General features: G+C 42.4%; 2 protein-coding genes across 2 annotated transcripts; one reads left to right on the forward strand and one right to left on the reverse strand.

The window, feature by feature from the left end:
* Positions 1 to 3141: 3141 nt before the first annotated feature.
* Positions 3142 to 4223, reverse strand: LOC119732506 (phospholipase A and acyltransferase 2-like). The gene is made up of 2 exons (XM_038206046.1): positions 3696 to 4223; positions 3142 to 3159 (listed from the first exon to the last, which is right to left on the reverse strand). Exons 1-2 carry the CDS (start codon positions 4221 to 4223, stop codon positions 3142 to 3144), a joined length of 546 nt encoding a protein of 181 aa, XP_038061974.1.
* A 5441-nt stretch (positions 4224 to 9664) lies between these two features.
* LOC119727133 lies at positions 9665 to 19136 on the forward strand. Its single transcript, XM_038198997.1, has 5 exons — positions 9665 to 9748; positions 14139 to 14535; positions 15601 to 16070; positions 16938 to 17371; positions 18273 to 19136. Exons 2-5 carry the CDS (start codon positions 14148 to 14150, stop codon positions 18718 to 18720), a joined length of 1740 nt encoding a protein of 579 aa, XP_038054925.1. The 5' UTR covers positions 9665 to 9748; positions 14139 to 14147; the 3' UTR covers positions 18721 to 19136.
* The last annotated feature ends 537 nt before the right edge of the window (positions 19137 to 19673 follow it).

Consider the following 19673-nt stretch of genomic DNA (forward strand, 5'->3'; position numbering starts at 1 on the left):
GTTTTTGTTTTGAGTGATTTACTGTAGGTTCAGTGATAGCAATTCAATAAGCAATCCCTTTTAAGGTAATGTTCTCAATTCGTAATTTTGAACAGAAAACCAATAAATTGAAGAGTGCACTCGAGTGTGCGCCTAAATTGACATCACAGAACGTGGTCTCTGTTGTCAGGAAAAGCATGATACAATTTTAGTATTCACTATGTAACAAAAAAGTAATAAGTATCACTTTTAACAAAAAAGAAAAGGTTTAACTTTGGAAATAGTATTATCCAATGGATAGACACATTATATACAAATATATACAAAACACCATTGTCAAAACAGATACATGTCCGGAGAGATTTTTTTTGTAACAAGAGGTCCTCTCCCTTTTTACTTGTCACTGAAGCACTATCTAACAAAGACTAGTATGTATAAGCTGTGATTGTGATCCTTTAGTTCTCACTCTAGTTATTATGCTTCTGTAGTTTTTGTTTCAGCGTTATATAGGTTTTCTCGGTCAATTTCGGCAAATGAGCAGCCAATTTAATTTTCGTGTGTTCGAATTGAAGCTATTTTGCCTCTCCAGTTGTTACTGCGTTTCAAATTCAGAATTCGGCCATTCAATTTCGTTTTGAGGCATTCAAATTCCTTTTGCACTGTGTTCAATTTAGCATATCGTCATTCTTTTTTGTGACACACAATCATCATTCAATTTAGCAAAGCTGGTTCGACTGGAGATTTTACTGACTTATTTTTTTTCAATTTCGTAAAGAGGCAATCAATTTCGCTTAAAGAGAATTCAAATAAGTACGACTAAAGAAATACGAATAAACAGATAAACTGTACTAGGCAACTGTTTCGTATCTTCACTTTAATTCAGGCAAACCTTGTTTTCTTTATTTATGCTTCCAGTAGACTTTACATGGGGTCAATGAGGTTTTTTCTTCTTCTTTGTTTTCTTCTTCATTTCTTTTTTTTTTGGGGGGGGGATCTTTATTGGTTAACTGACCAAGACCTAATTTTGTATTGTTTTTGAATGGGGTGTTTCTTTATGTTTTTCCTGGTTTTTTATTGTTTATGTTGTTTCTTCCTCAACCATCAATCTGTTGGCGTGCCAGACATCTTGGCATATATGTTTGGGTATGGTTGTACCACTGCATGCACTTCACTTGGGTGATGACATCAACGCTCTGGATGGCTGCTTGTTGAAGGAGATCGCACCTCCACTGCTGCATGTTCATTCCTGCTTGCTGGGCAGCCTGTCTGTCTCCGACACGTTGTTGCCACTCAGGTAACCCAAGGATGCGTTTAACTGCAGCCTTGAATGCAGAGTGTGCCATCTCCGTGTTGTTCAGGAATGGGGAGTAGGGAGGGAGGCGCTTCAGCTGGATCATTGGGTTGGCACCTTCAGGGAGTTGGGCTCGCACGTGAGGCCTCGCATTGTCGTATATGAGGTAAATGGGTTCGTCGTCTGGGAAAACTGCATCACACTCTTGAATTGTGTCCGCAAGAAACTCCTCGAATCTCTCTCGCGTCACAGTTTCGAATGCGATTCGGTGGTGCACCAAGCCTACTTCACTAGAAACAGCGAAGGTGACATTGCAATTTCTCCCTCGTTGTCTGTCGACGACTCGTCTTGCAGCGATCCCTCGTGGAGCTCTACCCTGGGAGCGTCGAGTTCAGACGTTATAACCTGTCTCGTCAATGAAGACTAGATGCGCCATGATGCTGCAGGAACCACTCACCATACTGGACGCGTTGATCAAGAACTTCAGGGGAATTTCTTGCATCAGGGACGTCCTTCACTAGTTTCAGTGTAATCATCATCCCATCCAAGGCCCTGGCTATGGTGGCAGTAGAAACCTGGGGCTTTTCTGGCAGATGCTCACTCAAACTAGCCTTCATTTGTTGAAGTGTCAAGACGGGATTAGCGTCAAGGATGCCTTGCAGATGGTTTCGCATGTCATCATCCATCTGTCTGTGGGTTGCTCCTCCTCTTGCCAGCGTCTCTCGCCTTCCAGTCCTCATATATGTTGCAACAGTTGATCTGGCTGTGGACTTGTTGATGTTCAAATTGACCGCAAGCTCAAGGTAGTCTTGCTCGTTTCCCTCGAAGGCCTCAATCAACCTTTCTCGATCTACCTGGGCCACTCTAGCGTAGCGACCACGAGCTGCCATTTCTAGAAATATGCGTGTAAAACTGTAGCGAAAGCTGTCTTCGAAGTACATCGGCAAAGTGACTCAAGTGCCAAAAAGTGAACCGTATTTATGCCTTCAACATTGTTAAGGAAACAAAAATTGAACAAAGCGTTTTTTAGATTGCACAAATTCCAGAAATGACTGCCCAAAAATGAATTTGAACGACTAAACACACGCCTCAAAAAGCTCCTGCGAATTTGAATGCTGCTTTGTTGAATTGTTAAATTGCATGATTATTTTGTTAAATCGAATGACGCAACAGTACATTTGACTGGTCATAAAACGAAATCGAATGACCCTTTTCAGTAGCATTTGATTTCGCGCGAAATAGAATAGCGAAGTGGTTAAATTGGCTGCTCATTTGCCGAAATTGACCGAGAAAACCTATACTATATTTACCCTTATTTACAACATGTATCTAAATGCTCAATTGTCAATTTTAGATTATGACCTTTCATCACTGAACTGACGAGGTTTTTTTTATCACTTTAGTTTAAATGTACCTTTTTTTATGTGCCACATGTACTATAGATTGTGTTATATGCCCTGCATGTAATCCTAACGACACCACTCGGCTCTTCAATTCTCGTCGAACCACTGGCAAATTAATAGTGTCGCTGTTCGCTAATAATTCGGCGCGTCATTCTCCGTGGCATTCTATCTACCAGGCCAACTGTTGAACTCCAGGAAAAGTACGGTAGTTGAAACGACCAAATAATCTGCGTTGAGTGTAGGGCCTTATTATCGCTGTGAAGAGAGATGTAAAGATAAGAGACAATCAAAGCGAATTGCTAGAAAATTGCTCAAAACGCTTCACATTTTATTGCGGATCTTCATGATTTTCTAAATTTTCAAATTTAGACCAAAATAGCACGAACAGTAAATGTTTTGACCCCCAAATGTCCGTCTTGTGTCGCACCTGTAATTGGCTCCTCCTAACGCGTTGGGTGCTGGGACTTGTTATCCTGGGGAGCAAAGCTGTAAATAAAAAACAAATATGGATTTACTAGAAATTTGAAATTTGGATTCGCACTCTGTTACGGGCCTTCATGCTCCTCAAGCCTTACGAATTTAGTCCCATTTTGTCCAGTGTTTTTTCTTTCTTTTTTTGATAAATAAAATCAAGCACCGCGTTTCAATAACTTTAACAAAAATGTCGTATTTCTGCAATAGATGTTTTTGTTTGTTTATTGGTCGTATATTTCTTTATTTTTTGTTTTGTTTTTGAAATCAAAACATACTGATTAAGTGGAAGGCAGGTTTTTCAACGGAAACCTAGCTTTAAGTTTCATCGAAAAAGTACATCTACTAAGCTGAAGACTCGAAGAGTTAGTTTCTAAAATTCTGCTACATATTTGTTTGTATCGATGTATACATTTTTTTTTTTTTGGGGGGGGGAGTGTTGATTAACTTAAATTATTGACTCCTTGCACGTGTATCAGTAAGCTAGCTTTAGGTACTCACGTATGATATATGAAACCTGCGGCTGTCCTGAACAAACGCTTGAGACAAACCTGCTCACTGTGGGGTGTACCGTACCGACAACGATTCACAAAGTGCTCGCAGTTGTTCCCATACAGATTATAAGCAGTCGGCGTTTTGTCTCGGAGATTTGACTTTGTTTTTTCAATGATGTCGTTGGGCCTCAAAGGCTCTACTTCGTTGTCTCTGGTGTTGTTGATCCTCACCTCCCCAGAACCGCCGAGAATCTTCCCAATCGTGTCAGCTCGTATCTCTGGCTTCTGACTGGCAGCAAACGCTCTGCCTGATTTCTTCTTTTTGGGGCATTCCAGCCCTTTTTCGAACACACCGAAATGGACGACAGCGTGCCTCATCCCTTGGAATCGACCGACGTACATACCCCAGTGTGCGTACAGACCGCGGTTAAACTCCAGCCTATCACCGACGCCTAGTTTTCTTTCCACGTCTTTGATATCCTCAGAGGTATGCCTACAGTCCCATAATTGTTGTTGTTCCCCATGTTTCCTGCCTGTCGAATGGCGGTTCAGTATTTGTAAGACAAGGTAATCTAACGCTTGCATAATCACGCGAAAGGCCCAAATTTGTGTTCAACGTTTCTCAGAATACTCGAGAAAGTGGGCATTGTCATTAGACTGGTTCCGGCTCCCTCCGTTAGACTGGTTGTAGTGGAATAGATGTAAATGTACATGTACTTGTTTCTGGCGGAAAGCCGTCGGTGTTCCGCATCGCCGACTTTCAGTATTTACATGCGGTCGGTTCGATTAACTGGCAAGGTTGAGGCTGTATCTGCGAACTCGTTAAGTTACATGGTTATAAATTATCATTCTGAGCGCCTGAGAAATTTGGTTGGTTCCCTGAGTTGAATACATCTAGTACATTTTTTCAAGGGGTGGGGGGGGGGGAGGAGCTTGTAGCTGAACTTCAAGATTCGCTGTCAAGAGGATGGATGGATGAGATGTGATTCTGTAAATTGGATTTGGAACACCCTGATTTAAATAATGAAAGGAAGGAACAGGAACTCGGGCCGGTTTCAGCGTGTGTATTTGAAACCCCTTTCTCGAGTGATCGGCGAACAGAGTCCTTGGGTTGCCGTTTACGAAGAATTCAAGATGGCAGCCGCCGTATTAAAATACCGATTTAATGTGGAGGCCAGCTGGAGGGATGATGGGTGTGAATGAATAAATAAACACAACCACACCTAGGTTCGAGTCACTCCAAGGATGTTAATGCTGATGAAAGCGAGCGGTGCGCAGGCCAGCGGTAAAGGAGACAGCACGATGGGGAATCAATTAAACAATTACAAACAATGACAGAAAAGGGAGAAGAAAAAAAATTAAATCAGAAATGTAAATGTATCATCAATCCTGAGGGAGATCCTATTGTTCATAAAATATAAATATCTAAGAGAGCATTTAATTTATGAGAAAGAGTTGTCGAGGTGTGAGAGCACAATACCCACTAAAACTTAAACTGTAAATCTCTTCAAGAAACATAAATTTCATTGTAAAAAAAAAAAGAATTTCTAAATTGACAGTGATGACAGGAAATTAATTCAGTCTGCCATCAAACAGTCACAAATTAATTCGCACACTCCCCATCTCCTAGACTCATGTACTAGACTGCAAGAACAAAACAGCGCCCTCTGCAGGCTCTTTTTAACACATGTGGCATATTCTTGCCGCGGTATTTAATGAACAACAAATCAAACTTATTTAGTAATGATTAAACTGTCATCGAAGATTTTTAAAAGCGACACATGAATAGCAGACAGAACAGTCTCTGGTTCTTGTCGAACTCTAATGATGGGAGCGGAGTGGGACAACATTTTTTTTTGTAAACATGAGATGATATGATAATTTTGGTTGTATATAATTATGAACTACAGTACATTGTACATGCATACGGTTTGAACACTCATCTTCGACTTCAATTTATAAACCCCTCACTCTTGGACGGAAGTATGCTTTCTCATTATTGCGCGCGTCTTTTTTTTTTTGACATTCAAAGTCGAATTAAAGAGGGGTTAATTGATACTTCCAAGCAGATGAGACGATTCTTCTCGCACGGTAGCCCAGAGCGAGTCTCTTGATGGGTGCTACATACACCCGGATGCTCAGGATGGCACAGTACGTCAGCTGGAAGGCCCGTATTACAAACAACGAGCTCCACAGCAACCTGCCAAAAGTCTCGGAGAAGGTATAAAGTACAGACAATACCTTGGGCTGCGAGCAAGTCGGGTGATACTGTGGGAACCTAAGCACGGGAAACCAAGCAGAGGGAGGCCAATCAAGACCATGGTAAGGACGGTGAAGGATGATGCAGGGGTTGAGACAACGGATGAGCTCGAAGCTGCATGAGAAGTCGAGATGTTTGGCGTGTGCGTCATCGCATTTCGTCTCAAGCAGCCACTTGGGTCGACGGAGCAGTGAGTAATGAGTGATCATTAAACCAATGAAGGGACCATTTTGATTTTGATGGAAAGGTTCCGACCAGTTTTGCTGATGTAGACTGTGCCGAATTCACATGGAATTCGGTAAACTATATCGGCTTGGAGTAGGAGTGTGAAGGGTGCCTTGAAGCTTGTTACCTTATGAACACCTTGGCACCGGCTTCTGGGAGGTTGCGTTGGCAATGATGAAAGGCTGGACCTATGTAGTGAAAGGTGACTGAGGGAGATACAGTGGGAGAACCTTGGATATCGGAGCTGGACAAGCGGTTTGAATGCAGAGAATTCCACATTCAAAAGGGGGTTTGTGTACAATATTCTGAAATTACAGCGTTAACGATGGTCGGATTTGAACAGCCCCCTGCCCCCCCCCCCCCCCCCCACACACACACACCCACACCCACCCACCCAAGTTTACGTTACATACCAAGTGTGGACTTTCCATTGCTTTCGTGTAGTTAAGAAAAACCAGTGAAAAAAATCATTTTTCTCAAACTGTGAAAACTCTTTCAACCCAATTTTGTTTCTATGATTCCCTTTAGTGTTTCTCTTCATTCTGCTACAGATAAACCTAACCCAAAAATGCCTCTAAACCTGTTTTCCAGAAATGGGGAAACACTGTGTGGACTTGCCCAAGTCCGCACAGTGTCTTCTCTACCTGGTTTATGTGGACATCTTTTGTTCGGAAGTCCACACAGTGAATGTAATGCCTGTACACGCACCCACACACACCTATTGATTTTATGGAGGCCAAGTGTCCGGAGATAATTTTTTTTTTTTCATTTCAGCATATGATTTGCTGATGACACTCTCCCCTCCCCCCAAAAAATCCTGGGTCTGCCCTTGTCCATACCACGAGGCAAAAGGCGCAGCACAATCTATATATATAAGAGAGAGTTTAAGTCGGCCTCCGAGACGATGTTTGCTCATGAAAGGATCCGAGACCGCGGGTTCCCGCTGCGCCAAAATCGCGCCACGTCCGTGGAAAAATACGGAGGGTGTCTTCCGCCGGGTCGAACACTTCGGGTCGTCCTGATTTTCCCGTACGGACCGGCGATCCTTTTCGTCTATTTTTCGTGATGTATTTTGCACAGGAATTTGCCGTCGTGTGCGCTTTCACGTTGACTGCCTGGCCGCCCCCTGTGCTGGCTTTTCTGCGAGTCTAGACTGTGCGAGGTCAGCGAGGTCAACGTAGGGGTTTCGTTTACGTGTTCTACTCAGCCGTTCTGCAAAAGCGTTCAGCAAATTGTGGATGGGGTGACCTTGGTAAAATATTTTTTCTCCATGGTGCGTGGCCACCGAGTGCCCCTATTCTTTCATATGCTTCGCTTGCCGCCCCTGCGCCGAGTGCAACGAATACTCAGAAGGACTACACATTAAGTATGCCTTGCGCGGTCTGACCAATCGAAAGTCTACACTGCGTAGTATTTCCGGGCTATGCAAAACTGTCGATGGCAACGCGTACTGCAGCCTGCTCCACACCCTGGAAACGAGGTTGGGTCTACGGTGCTTGCTATTTGCATGATTTGAAGCACAAGCATGTGAGTGACGTGATAGTGCTCTGTTGCTTCCATCGTGTGTTAATACAGCTCCATGCTTCCACCAAGGCTGAGCGTTGTGAGTTCGCTGCCCGCCACAGTGTTGCGTTATAATTTCGGGGGCCTGTCTGGGATCAACGAAGGATCGATGCATTGCTTCAAACATCGCGATCTTAAACGCAGTCACACAAAAAATCAACGAAAATGTGTCCGATCCGGTGGAAGACACCCCCCACATTTTTCCACGGACGTGGAGCGATTTTGGCGTCGCAAAAGACCGCGGTCTCAGATCGTTTCAGGAGCAAACATTTCTCGGAGGCCGAGTACAATTTGCTCTTATATAGATGGTTGACCCAAGTTGAATAACAGTTGACTCGACAAGTTCCTCGCAGACAGTCTCGCAAATTGTAAGACGTTCAAGTTTACGTTTGTTGAAGAGTCCAATATACTGAAACTTAATTATGACCTTCTTAATCAGCCTTCGCCTGTATACTACGGCAAGCCTTTCAAATACGTTTTCTCACAAATGCCACTGCCTCACAAAATGCCAATTTAACAGACCAACGGTAACATTTACAGACTGTTGCCATGGTACATAATTATCATGGGCGTCAATCGGTGGGGACGGGGAACCCCTCCCCCCCCCCCCCCCCCCCCCATTTTAAAGCGGTGGAGACTTTTTTGGTCCCCCCCCCCACTTTTCTTCCCCGAATAAAAATTGTAGCTACTAAATGTATCTGAATGATTCTATTACTCAGAATAGCTGATTTAATGACACCAAACTCAAAAATGATGTTTAAAAGATTATTTTTTTTGCTAAAAAAATTGTTTTAGTGGTCAGAAATTGCCTCAGATCGCACCACAGAAATTGCTTTTCTATAACTGCACGTCTTCTCAACTAAATCCCCCAATTACATTCATCTCCCCACATTTTCATCCCCAACTCTACGCCCTACCCGATCAATGATCGGGTAAATCAACGAGGGATCGATGCATTGCTTCAAATATTGTGATCTTTGAACTATGTTGGGTTGGAATAACGAAGAGTGCATAAATAATAATATTGGCGGTTGTTGGCTGTTTGGCCTTGCTTATATTATGGTTGAACCATGCCAACCTGAATAAAATAGTTACATCGACTTTTTCCTCGCAGGTCTCGCAAATTGTAAGAAGTTCAAGTTTACGTTTGTTGAAGAGTCCAATACTGTACCTTCATAATGACCTTCCTCCATGATTCAGACTATGTAATTTTATGGTAACACACTCAACATTTTTATTGCAAATGCCACCTTCACGTTTTATTCCATTATGATTTATTGTCAAAACAGTACAATCAGCCTTCGCCTGTGTACTATACGGTAAGTCTTTCAACTCAGTTTTCCCACATTAACAAACGCGACTGCCTCACAAAATGCAATTTAACAGACCAACGGGAAAATTTACAGACAGTTATACATGCCATGGTACATAATTATCATGGGCGCAGCGTCAATCGGTGGGGGATGGGGGACCCCCACCCCAACATTTTAAAGCGGGCAATATCGTTTGGTTCCCTACCCCCACTTTTTCTTCCCCGAATAAAAATTGTAGCCTACTATAATATTCTTTTGCTCAGAACAGCTGATTCAATGACTCCAAACTCGAAAATGATGTTTAAAAGATGATCTTTTGTTTTACTATCGTACGTGGTCAGAAATTGCCTCAGATCGCGTCACCGTAAATTGCTTTTCTATAGCTACATGTCTTCTCAACTAAATCCCCCATTTACATTTAACTCCCCACACTTTCAACCCCAACACAAATACGCCCTACCCGATCTATGATCGGGTAAATCAGCTTGTAAGTATATACGGGCTTGCCCTGCGACCTACATCTTGCGAAAAGCAACCTTGATCGAACAATACGTGTCCATGCCTACATTGGGAAGAGTTTACTGACCGACTCCATAGTTACTCACAATAATACTGTCCGGCCAGCGCATTTGAAAGGTGTATAAAAGCATGTATATTGTGCACGTGCTGCCGTCTCATTCCGTAAATATCTGGTATATACTGCAGGCAAGCAAAATCGTCGGGGACTGTAACACCGCATAAGTACACACGTAAGTCCATGTATAAGCAATTATCGATAATTCTTATACTAAAATGTACTTCTATATTATTACATGTACAGGGTGAGTCAATAAAGCGAAACCAAATATGGGGACTATTGTTTAAGTGAAGTTCTGCATGTAGCACTTCGAAAATCTAGGACATGAAATCCCAATTCCTAAGCTTTCTTTTAGTGCAAGAATCATTCAAATCACTTATGTCCTTTTCAAATTATGGAACTTTAAACACAACCATCGTTTTAAAGTTCTGTCCCTGGATGACAAAAAAAGGACGGTGTGCGATCTTCCACTATGTGATTTGTTTTCGTTTTGCTGAAAGAGCGCTTACATTCTTGTGATCCGTGGACAGAACTTTAAAACTGTGGTTGTGTTTAAAACTCCGTAACTTGAAAAGTACATGAGTGATTTGAATGATTCTTGTACTTAAAGAAAGCCTATAAATTGGGCTTTTTTATCCTAGATTTTGAAAGGGCCAAATGCACAACTCCACTAAAACAATGGTCCCGATATTTGGGTTTCGCTTTTTTTTTTACTCACCATGTACATCCCCGTTTTTTGTCTGTATATGTTTTGTCAAGTTTAGCCCCTTTTTTTACGATTTAGAACATTCGGGTGGATGGAAAGTTTTAAAGAAGAAAATCGAACTGCTCGATAACCTGACAAAGGACAATCAGGCCAACGTTCATCCAGCAAACGACTAAAATGTTCTCATACGTTTCCACTCATGCAATATATAGGGCTTTTCGTTTTAAGTCAGTTTTCTTTTTACTGTTTTTCACCGGTGCCTTAAAAAAAAAAGAGGTACTATTGACAGTAATAAATAGAGAGCTGCATGTCCAATCTTGGTTCTTCTTAGTGGAGCTGGTGAGCTGATGTTTGGCTAGGAAATTCTGGGTCAATAGTTCGACCGATGTCGAAAGGGTCAGTACATACTATTTGAACACAACACTTGTGAAGTATGATATAATAAATACATTTTTACCCACATTATGTCGGAGTATTTACAACGAACTATCAAAACGGACCGCTCAAAAAGTCCCTTTCTTCGCTGAAGAGGCAATTAATGAGTCATTGTATGATTTTGTTTTGACTCGTAGAGGAATGTTGTTAAAATAATCAAGGTCTCAGTAAAACTTTATGTTTGTCGATTGTACGATCCTTCTTGAGCAACACCAAATTACTGTTTGGGTCGATTGTATGGTAGTTTGTATGTATTTTCTGGTACTGAATGTTTTCCCTTTCCCTATGTTGGGGGACCGTCACTAATGAGAGCATTCCGAACGGGATAATAGACGTTATCCTTGAAAGCAAGCTTTCTGGCTATGTGTTGTGATAAAGCGCTTTCTTACACTACCTCCCTCCACCACTGATTTCAAAATGAAATGTTTACGGACGTGACGGGCAGAGCCTATAGCTCGTGACCTTAGGAATACATTACATCTCTGGGGGAAAACGAATGCCTCTTTGACAAGAACTGTTTCGAAGTGTAGAGGATTATCCAAATGGGAGGAGGGGCTGTACGGTTGTAGTCCAGTGGTTGTGCGCTAGTGTGCGTTTGTTTATGGTGTGAATCGAGGACACATGCGCAACATCATCGGTGAATCGAGGACCGTGAGTTCGGTGTGGGGGGATGAATGCGTTGCAGTCAACGTATAATGACAACCAAAAAACATGCTCGGATGAGAACACCTGACCATAAGGAAAACAAGATCGAAAGTACTTAGCTAGGCATTGGAAGGATGCAAAACGCTTAATACAATACGCTCAATAATAGCCTGACCGAGGGAAACATATACCTTTTTCTCTTTTGGTTTCTAGATATTTCATAGGAACCATGAAAAAAACCACACTTGTTTTTCAAAGCAGATGAGTATGAAAGTCCCCCTTCTGTTGTGTCAAGCTGATGACGAATAGCGTGTTACCATTGGTTGCATCAACAAATACCCCAACAGCGATAAAATGGAACTTGACCGACGACTGTAATCCCCATCTGAGGCGTGTCGGTTATTTTCCTTCTCTTATAGTGGAAGGCCTAATCTCTATCAAAATCATTTGTATAGGCAAAGTTTGATTTTCGTTTGATAATTCTCGAACAGTTTTGTCGACAAATTCAAAAGGCCGAGACGGGCTACGTGCTGAGCCTGGCCGACCGTGGTTCACGAAATAGGGACCATTGTGGGCTCGCATAGGTGCCAAGGTAACGTGTGAAATGAACAGTAGGCCTATGCATTTTCATTTTTTTTAAATTCAGCTGGATCAAGTACGGTCAGATTCGTATATTTTCAGCCAGGTGGCAGTTTAATACCTGACGCACAATAATACAAGCGTCAAGGCATGGGAGAAGTGTCAGGTCAAAGAACCAAACTACAATCTTACAAGCGCTATGCATTGGAGGGATGCAAAACTCTTAATGATAGCCTGACCGAGGGAAAAATACACCGTTCCACATTGAACCATGAAAAAAAAAACACCTGTTTTTCAAAGCCATGTATGGAATTCCCCCCCCCCCCTCTTTATGGTGGTGTCAAGCTGATGACGAATAGCGTGTTACCATGGGTTGCATAAACATACGGCAACAGCGATAAAATGGAACTTGACCGACGACTGTACTCCGCATCTGAAGCGTGTTGGTTCCTTTCCTTCTCTAATATAGGTTTTCCCATCCAATTTCTTTTAGAATGCTCATTCACTTCTGAAAATCGGTCATTAATTTTCGTCTGAATTTCAGAATCGCTCTGAACACGCGTTTCATTTTCGCTACCAGAGCATTCGATTCCATTTCAGTTCAATCAATTAAGTAATTGAGCAGCACCTTTCGTTTATGGCCATTCAGATTCATTTACAAGACTTCTGTTTCGCTTTTAGAGGGCGATTTCAAACATTCACCATTCTATTTCACTTTTAGTTTAATGCGTTCGGCACCAGATACAATTAGGGGTTTCTTTTGCATTAACTGTCAATCAAAGTAGCTGTACCTGAAATCAATTTAGAAAAAAGATATGCCTACGTAAATGAATGCACAGGTAATGTAATTGGCCGTCTGTTTCTCAAAACCAAAATGCACGGGCAATGAAAACATTGAATTGAAATGGGATTAAAGACGTGCTTGTAAATTCAGACAAAAAGGAATGATCGATTTTCAAAAGTGAATGCAAAATTTCAGGAAATTGGCCGGGAAAACCTATATTTTCTCTTCAATGGAGTGAGGCTTCGTACACTGCAAAAACTGCAGTGTTAAATCTACACCATTGGTATCTATATAGGACCATCTGGTGTTAAATTTTACTGGTGTTGTCCTATATACCGAATGGTGTTAAATTAACACTACAGATTTTGCAGTGTATACGCGCAATAATGAGTGCATGATTGTGCTGCACACCAGTGTTGTTGGTATAGGCCCCATTTTTCAAAATTGATTGTAGGCAAAGTTTGATTTGTGTTTGATAATCAACGAACAAGCGGCTCAGTTTTGTCGACAAACTTAAAGGCCGAGACGGGCGATATGCGTGCTTTGAGCCTGACCGGCCGAGGTTCACGATATAGGGACCATTGTGGGCTTGCATGGGTACCAGTTAAGAAATGGAAAAAAAAACAAGAAAAGTTTCTGTTCCGGTTTTTTTTTGTTTTTTTTGGTTTTGTTTGCTGCCCACTTCCTCCTATTTTTTTTTTTTTTAGATTTATTTCTTGCAAAAATGTTTGGCAAGTACATTGTCCATATGCATGTATATTTATCAGTAATACATTTTTCCCCCAGCAAATGTAGCTATTTAAAGAAAGTGTTACGTTTCCTTTGGACACAATGTTATACCATGGAGCTATAAAGAGAGTATGGAAAATGGAACAACCGATCCGCCATTTTGAAAATCCGCCTTCTTCTGTAAACAAAAATCATCCAGCTCCCCCCTTTTTTTCTCTTTTTTTAAAACGCCTGGATGAGAAACTTTTTTTAACTTGGCTCTCATTCGCTTTGTCCATATTATGTCCCGGTCCACTGCGTTTTTTTGATTTTCTACTTCAAGACAATTTATAGAGTTCAGGTCTTGGTTGCGGTGTTTACATTTTGTTTGGGTTTTTGGTTATAAACGAGGCTTTTGTACAAGGGGCTGTTTGACAGTAGTTTTGGTTAAATAGTTGTGTTAGGCAGTGGCAGTCTAGGCAAAAAAGTGTGCACCTGACACTTCTGAAAGCATTTGCTTTTAAATCATTGGAATCTGCTCTCCAGAAGTCGTGAGTCAAAATTGTAAGTTTCATCTGGTGAACACTGGAAATCAGTTAATTATTAATGTGCAAAGAAATTTAGGAAACGGTCTTCAATATTTTCAAAGGAGCAATCTAAAGTTTAATCTAAACATTGAATCAATGTTTCATTCCAAAAATGCAGAAAAGCACGATGGGTGGCGGGGCCAGTGGACAGAAATCAAAGACGCACGATGATTCCGGGAAGAAACAGAACACGCAAAAATCGATGAGATCGCAGGGGCTTGTGGACAGCTACAAGCAGGATGTCTCGAAGGCGCTGGAGAAGTACCAGGTCCTCCGGGATCTGGACGTCTTTGTGCTAGACAACTCCATCCGTGAGAGCACCGTGGGGCAGCTGCGGGGCCACACCCTGGAGAGCAAGTGGCAGATCTACGAGGAGGTCAAGAAGTGCGGCTTCAAGAACACCATCGTTGCCTCCTTCTCGCACATGACTCGCGTTGACGACATCTTCATCAAGGAACTGAAGGAGAAAGGGGAGGATCCCGAAGGCCTGTGGGCTTTCTCTGAGATCACTGAAGGTACGCACTCCAAGTCACAAGTAATAGGTGACCATTAATGACTAAGGAATTTCATCTTTGTCACGGCTTATTCGAATATTGTGACTTGACTTGACTTTAGACTGAATGACTTTAGACTGATTGACTTGACGTTGCTTGTTGTGGCTTGTATAGTGACTTGTTTCGACTTGCACTACTACTGACTCGATTGAGCTACATCATAACAATTGTTAGACTCGTCGTTTACGATTAACATTGATGAAATGCAAAGGGGTCTTTTCTTTTTGGGAGACGGGGGAAGAGGGTTGGGTTGTGGACTTCAAGTCTGTAGCCTATAGGTTAAGTTACTTATTTTGCAAAAAGAAGCCTTTTAAGTTGAACTCCACAAGCACCCAAGTGCTTTGCAAATCAGACAGACTGAAGGATCAGTCAACTTAATGCAGCTATTATTCAAACGGTTTACCCGCACTGTAAAAATTTTGGGTAAGTAATTCGTTGGGCAAAATATAAACAACGCCATATGTATAGGCAGTTTTCCCCAATAGTTGAACATGTTAACTATTCGCCTATATCGTTGGTCGAATAATCAACCCATGTTGCCCATTCCAACTTTTGTTTTGTTTACCGTGTGACATATACAGGCTAAACCGTATAAAGGCTAAACCAAAAACTTTGTGTGGATACCTGGTCCAGCGAAGCGACTTTTTCACACTGTCGTCATGTTACACTCAAAGCTGAATGTATTCTTGCCAAAAAATAAACTGAGAGGTTCTAATTCTATTTCTAAATGGACTTTTGCGTTGGGTGCTTTAAATCAAATAAAGTTTTGCTCTTCACAGACGTATCAACACTGTATACTCAGTGTGTTACCTCCAGAGTGAAAGTTGGGGAAAAAAATCACTCGGTGGGACTCGAACCAACGACCTCCTTCTTTCTAGTGCAGATGTCTTACCACACGACCACCGAGCTAACGGAATCAGTGGGCTGGTTCGAATTTGATGTACATAGCAGCAGGTACAGCATAAACTCAGGTGATGATCAGGTTCTGATTCGAGATCTTTTCTTTACTGTCTTTTCAACAACCAGGTGCGAAAAACAGAGTACCAGACACGGAGAATGTTCCCGTTGGCATCCGAAAGCTGCAACCAGCCGGCCTGTACTCCGTGATCTTCGAGGTGGATCTGGGGGATGGGGTCTACGACTTCGACAACTTCTCCATCCAGGACCTGTGCGAGTTGCTCAACAAGTGGAACAACTGGTGCTTCGAGAACCTCAGCCCGAAGGCCAAGGTGATGTACAGCTTCCGTGACCTGCCGGACACCATGCCCGACCACTCCGACCGGGTGTTCGACGTGGTGTCCTACCTCGCCGACCTGCCGGCCGATCGGCGTCCCTTCGGTTTGATGTTCGAGGAGCCCCGAGGGAAGTCTCTGCCGGAGGAGTGTGGCATGTGGGCCAAGTACATCCGCAAAGTCATGACTGATCACGGCTGGAAGGGCCACCTGCTTGTTCACGTGCACGAGAAGTTCGGCTATTGCGATGCCACAGCTCTGCATGTGAGTAGAAGCAGTTGAAAGTATCTACTGACATGTCACGTTCCCAAAATAAAATGCAGCAATGAGCTCGCCAACTACATTGACAAGTACCAGCGTATAAATGAATCCTTTGTTTAGTTCGGAGCAAATTGTCCTGCGTTTTAGGTTGTGATATTGCCTTTAAATTCTATTCTACCAATATGAGAAGGGTTATAATCTACAGTGTGATATTTCTGGGCCTCATAAACACTGTGTTGTATAAAATAATAGTCCGATTCATACGACAATTATGAGTATAATGTTGTCATCAAAATCGACAAGATATTATAAATCAAGAGGATGTTACATGAACATCTTGCAATTTATCTTTGTCAAACTGATGCCTTGTTTTTGTGACATCAATTAAAGGGAATGTACAACATTTGCTTTTGCTGCAATTTTCAGACTTAAATGGATTTGGAGGATTAGTGTGTTGTAGAAAATATGCTTGTTTCACGTTTTGGGCTTGTGGATGCTGGAGAAACAAAGAAAACCAATCATGTTCTTGTAGTTTGGCTCACTTGAACCACTTAAATGAAACGGAGCAATTTACAGACTTTTGGGAAATGGGGATTTGTAAAAGGTCAGAGAATCAGTATAGCAGGTTTGTACCCCTTCGCATGTGTGTAATTGATTGCAAAGAAAATGCGGAATAACTAAATATAAAAAATTACGTGCAGTTTTTGAAAAAGCCAATTTTTGTGGAAAATGTCAGCACACCAGGGCCCATGATTTTACTGAGACCGTCATTCCCTAACAATCCAAAGGTATTTCGTGATAATTAGATCATTTCCGTTTTTGATGTTTGCAAATTTTATATCTTCCCTTTCATATTGTGCTCACCGATAGGTTCTCATGGACGGTGCCGACGGTATTTGGGCCAGTGTTTGCGCCGAGGGTGCCTCCATGGGCAACGCCCCGTCCTGCGTCACCCTGATAAATCTCATCCGCCTCGGCAACAAGAAGGTCCTGGACAAGTACAACTGCACCTACCTGAGAAAAGCCGCCATCAATGTGACCAAGATCAGCACGGGAAAAGACCCACACATCAAGCAGCCGGTCTTCGGTGCCCGAGCCACCGATTTCGTCTTCGGTCTGAAGCCTGAGGAGTTCGACCTGGCCAGCTTCTTCGGAGAGAAGGCTCCCGTGCGAATCACCACCATGGCCAGCAAGGAGATGATCCAGGCGCGCTTGATCAACCTCTTCGGGGAAGATCCACAGTTCACGCTGGAGCTGGCGCATGAGATGAAGGAACTCATTCTGGAAGACCTCCGAACTGGCAGGTTTGAAAAAAAAGAGTATTTTAAATCTTATTAGAAAAAAAAAGATTAGTCCTGAAGTTTACGCTACAGGTCTTTCCCTGTCTACGTAAAGAAGTAAAGAACGAAAGTACTGATCAATTTGCATATACATGATGCATGTATTTACCTTTTGAGGGTACTTTTACGTCGGTATAAAGATCTTCTTACGTCGAAGTCCATTTGACAGAGTCAAATCAAAAGAACTCTGGCACAGTGCGCCCTCATGGGGGACTGTTACAACTGATAATGTAGTAACCAACTGATAATGTATCACCAACCGATAATGTCACAAAAATTGACCGATACTGTATCACTAACCGATAATGTAACAGAAATTATCGGTTAAGACCGATAATGTAACAACAATCGACTGATAGTGTTGAACATTTTTACTACACTATCGGTCAATTTCTGTTACATTATCGGTTAGTGATACAGTATCGGTCAATGTGTGTGACATTATCGGTCGGTGTTACATTATCCGTTGGTTACTACATTATCAGTTGTAACAGGGACTTAAGTCTTCGTTCCATCCTCTCTGATGCGTTTGAGTAGGCTTCAGTGTTAACGTTGCCCCAAATGGGATGCTCTGTGCAGCGGGTCTGTCCGTCTCACCAAACTTTTTTTTTGGGGGGGGGGAGTGCAGCATTCTTGTGCTGCCTTCATGTACCAATGAAACTTCATTTTAATACTGAAGAAAGAAATTGACTTGAGCGGGATTTGAACCTCCGACCTCCCGATGGTCCGGTGCTCCACAAACTCAGTTATCCAGCCTTATGTCGGTGGTTCCCCCATTACATGTTTGCTTGCAGACAAAGTTTCCATTGATTTTAGCGCAGCCTCAATTCTTTTCAAATTACCCCCTTTTTTGTAAACTTTGCAGACGGGAAGAATACATGAGCATGTTGGGCCTGGCCATGCTCTTCGACCGAGCCGGGGGCAGTCTCAACCAGCAAATGAGAGACGCCATGGACGAGTTCCAGCTCAAGGGACCGCACGCAGCGAACCTCCTGGCTGAGGTCCGTAAGATCTGGGACGAGTGGGACCTCAAGGACAAGGTGCAGGGAGACGAGATGCTGCAGTTCGACTCCTTCTACAACGGCTTCATGGCGCCCTACTTCTCCTGCTACCGCTGCTCGGACACCAAGAAGGCTCTCGCAGCCATTGACATGGACGCAGACGGCTCCGTGGATTGGAACGAGTTCGAGACCTACCTCAAGTGGGCCCTGCATCAGTATCCGAACATCGCGGACGTGGATGAGCTGTTGGACGTCACCTTCCAGAAGGGACTTATCCCGGCTATGCAGGATGAGTTCCTGAAAAAGAAATAAAGATGGTGTCATCTCTTACATGGGCGTCGCGAGGAGGACAAGGAAAGAAAAAAAGAAGATCAAAAAGAGGGAAACAAGGAAAAAAAAGGGGGCAAAATCATATTGTTGTTAATTTAATGGGTTGGGGAGGGAGGGGTGTCTCTGCCCACCCTAGAACAAATTATCAAACGGTTAAAACGATGAAAAATATAGGGATTTTTGGGGAAATGGGCTTTGCCCCTCTGGAAAAAATCCTGGCGATGCCCATGATCTCTAAGCGCACTCTTTCGTTTATTCTACCTCAATGTCAGGGTTTATTTCATAGGGTAATGTAAGGGATTGATTTTCAATGCAACACTTCGAATATTTATATTTTTTAGTGGTTTTTCCGTCGCGAGGAGGACAAGGAAAGAAAAAAGGAGATCAAAAAGAGGGAAACAAGGAAAAAAAGGGGCAAAATCATGTTGTTGTTAATTTAATGGGTTGGGGAGGGGTTTTTTTTTTGGGGGGGGGTACGGTTTCCAGAACTTTATCCTAAATTTCAGTGCACCGAGAAGCTTCAGTTAAGGCTGCTTAAACTCAAGCTGCAGTATTTTGACGCTCCTCCATTTTCTTATTTACTTTATTTTTTTATGTATTTATATATTTATGTATTTATTTTATTTTATTGTTTTTTTTTTGGGGGGGGGGGCTCTTTAAGTGGCCGTTATGGGCCTTTCTGGTTATTTGTGATGATAGATTAACAACACAAGGTAAAATCTTAGCTTTAAAGTTTTAGATGGAAACAGCTTAGCGATTTATGTAAGTTTATCGTTATTCTTGGATTAACAATTAGCATAGTTTTTATAATTGGTAACATGCATAGAATGGAAATGCTCTCTTCGGCTTTCAGTACGCAATGGATGTAAAAAGCACAGTACATGTAATCGAATGGCTGTATATATAGTTTTAGTTTTTACTTAGATCTGTATGAA

This window comes from Patiria miniata, unplaced genomic scaffold, assembly GCF_015706575.1.
Source record: "Patiria miniata isolate m_02_andy unplaced genomic scaffold, ASM1570657v1 HiC_scaffold_1, whole genome shotgun sequence".
NCBI classification, from domain to species: Eukaryota; Metazoa; Echinodermata; class Asteroidea; order Valvatida; family Asterinidae; genus Patiria; species Patiria miniata.

Excerpts from the sequence above, each read along its gene's own strand:
- LOC119727133 (XM_038198997.1), top strand. The coding sequence starts at position 14,148 with ATGGGTGGCGGGGCCAGTGGACAGAAATCAAAGACGCACGATGATTCC. Across the intron at positions 14,536-15,600 it reads TTTCTCTGAGATCACTGAAG|GTGCGAAAAACAGAGTACCA; the intron begins GTACGCACTCCA and ends TTCAACAACCAG. Across the intron at positions 16,071-16,937 it reads GCGATGCCACAGCTCTGCAT|GTTCTCATGGACGGTGCCGA; the intron begins GTGAGTAGAAGC and ends GCTCACCGATAG.
- LOC119732506 (XM_038206046.1), bottom strand. The coding sequence starts at position 4,223 with ATGCAAGCGTTAGATTACCTTGTCTTACAAATACTGAACCGCCATTCG.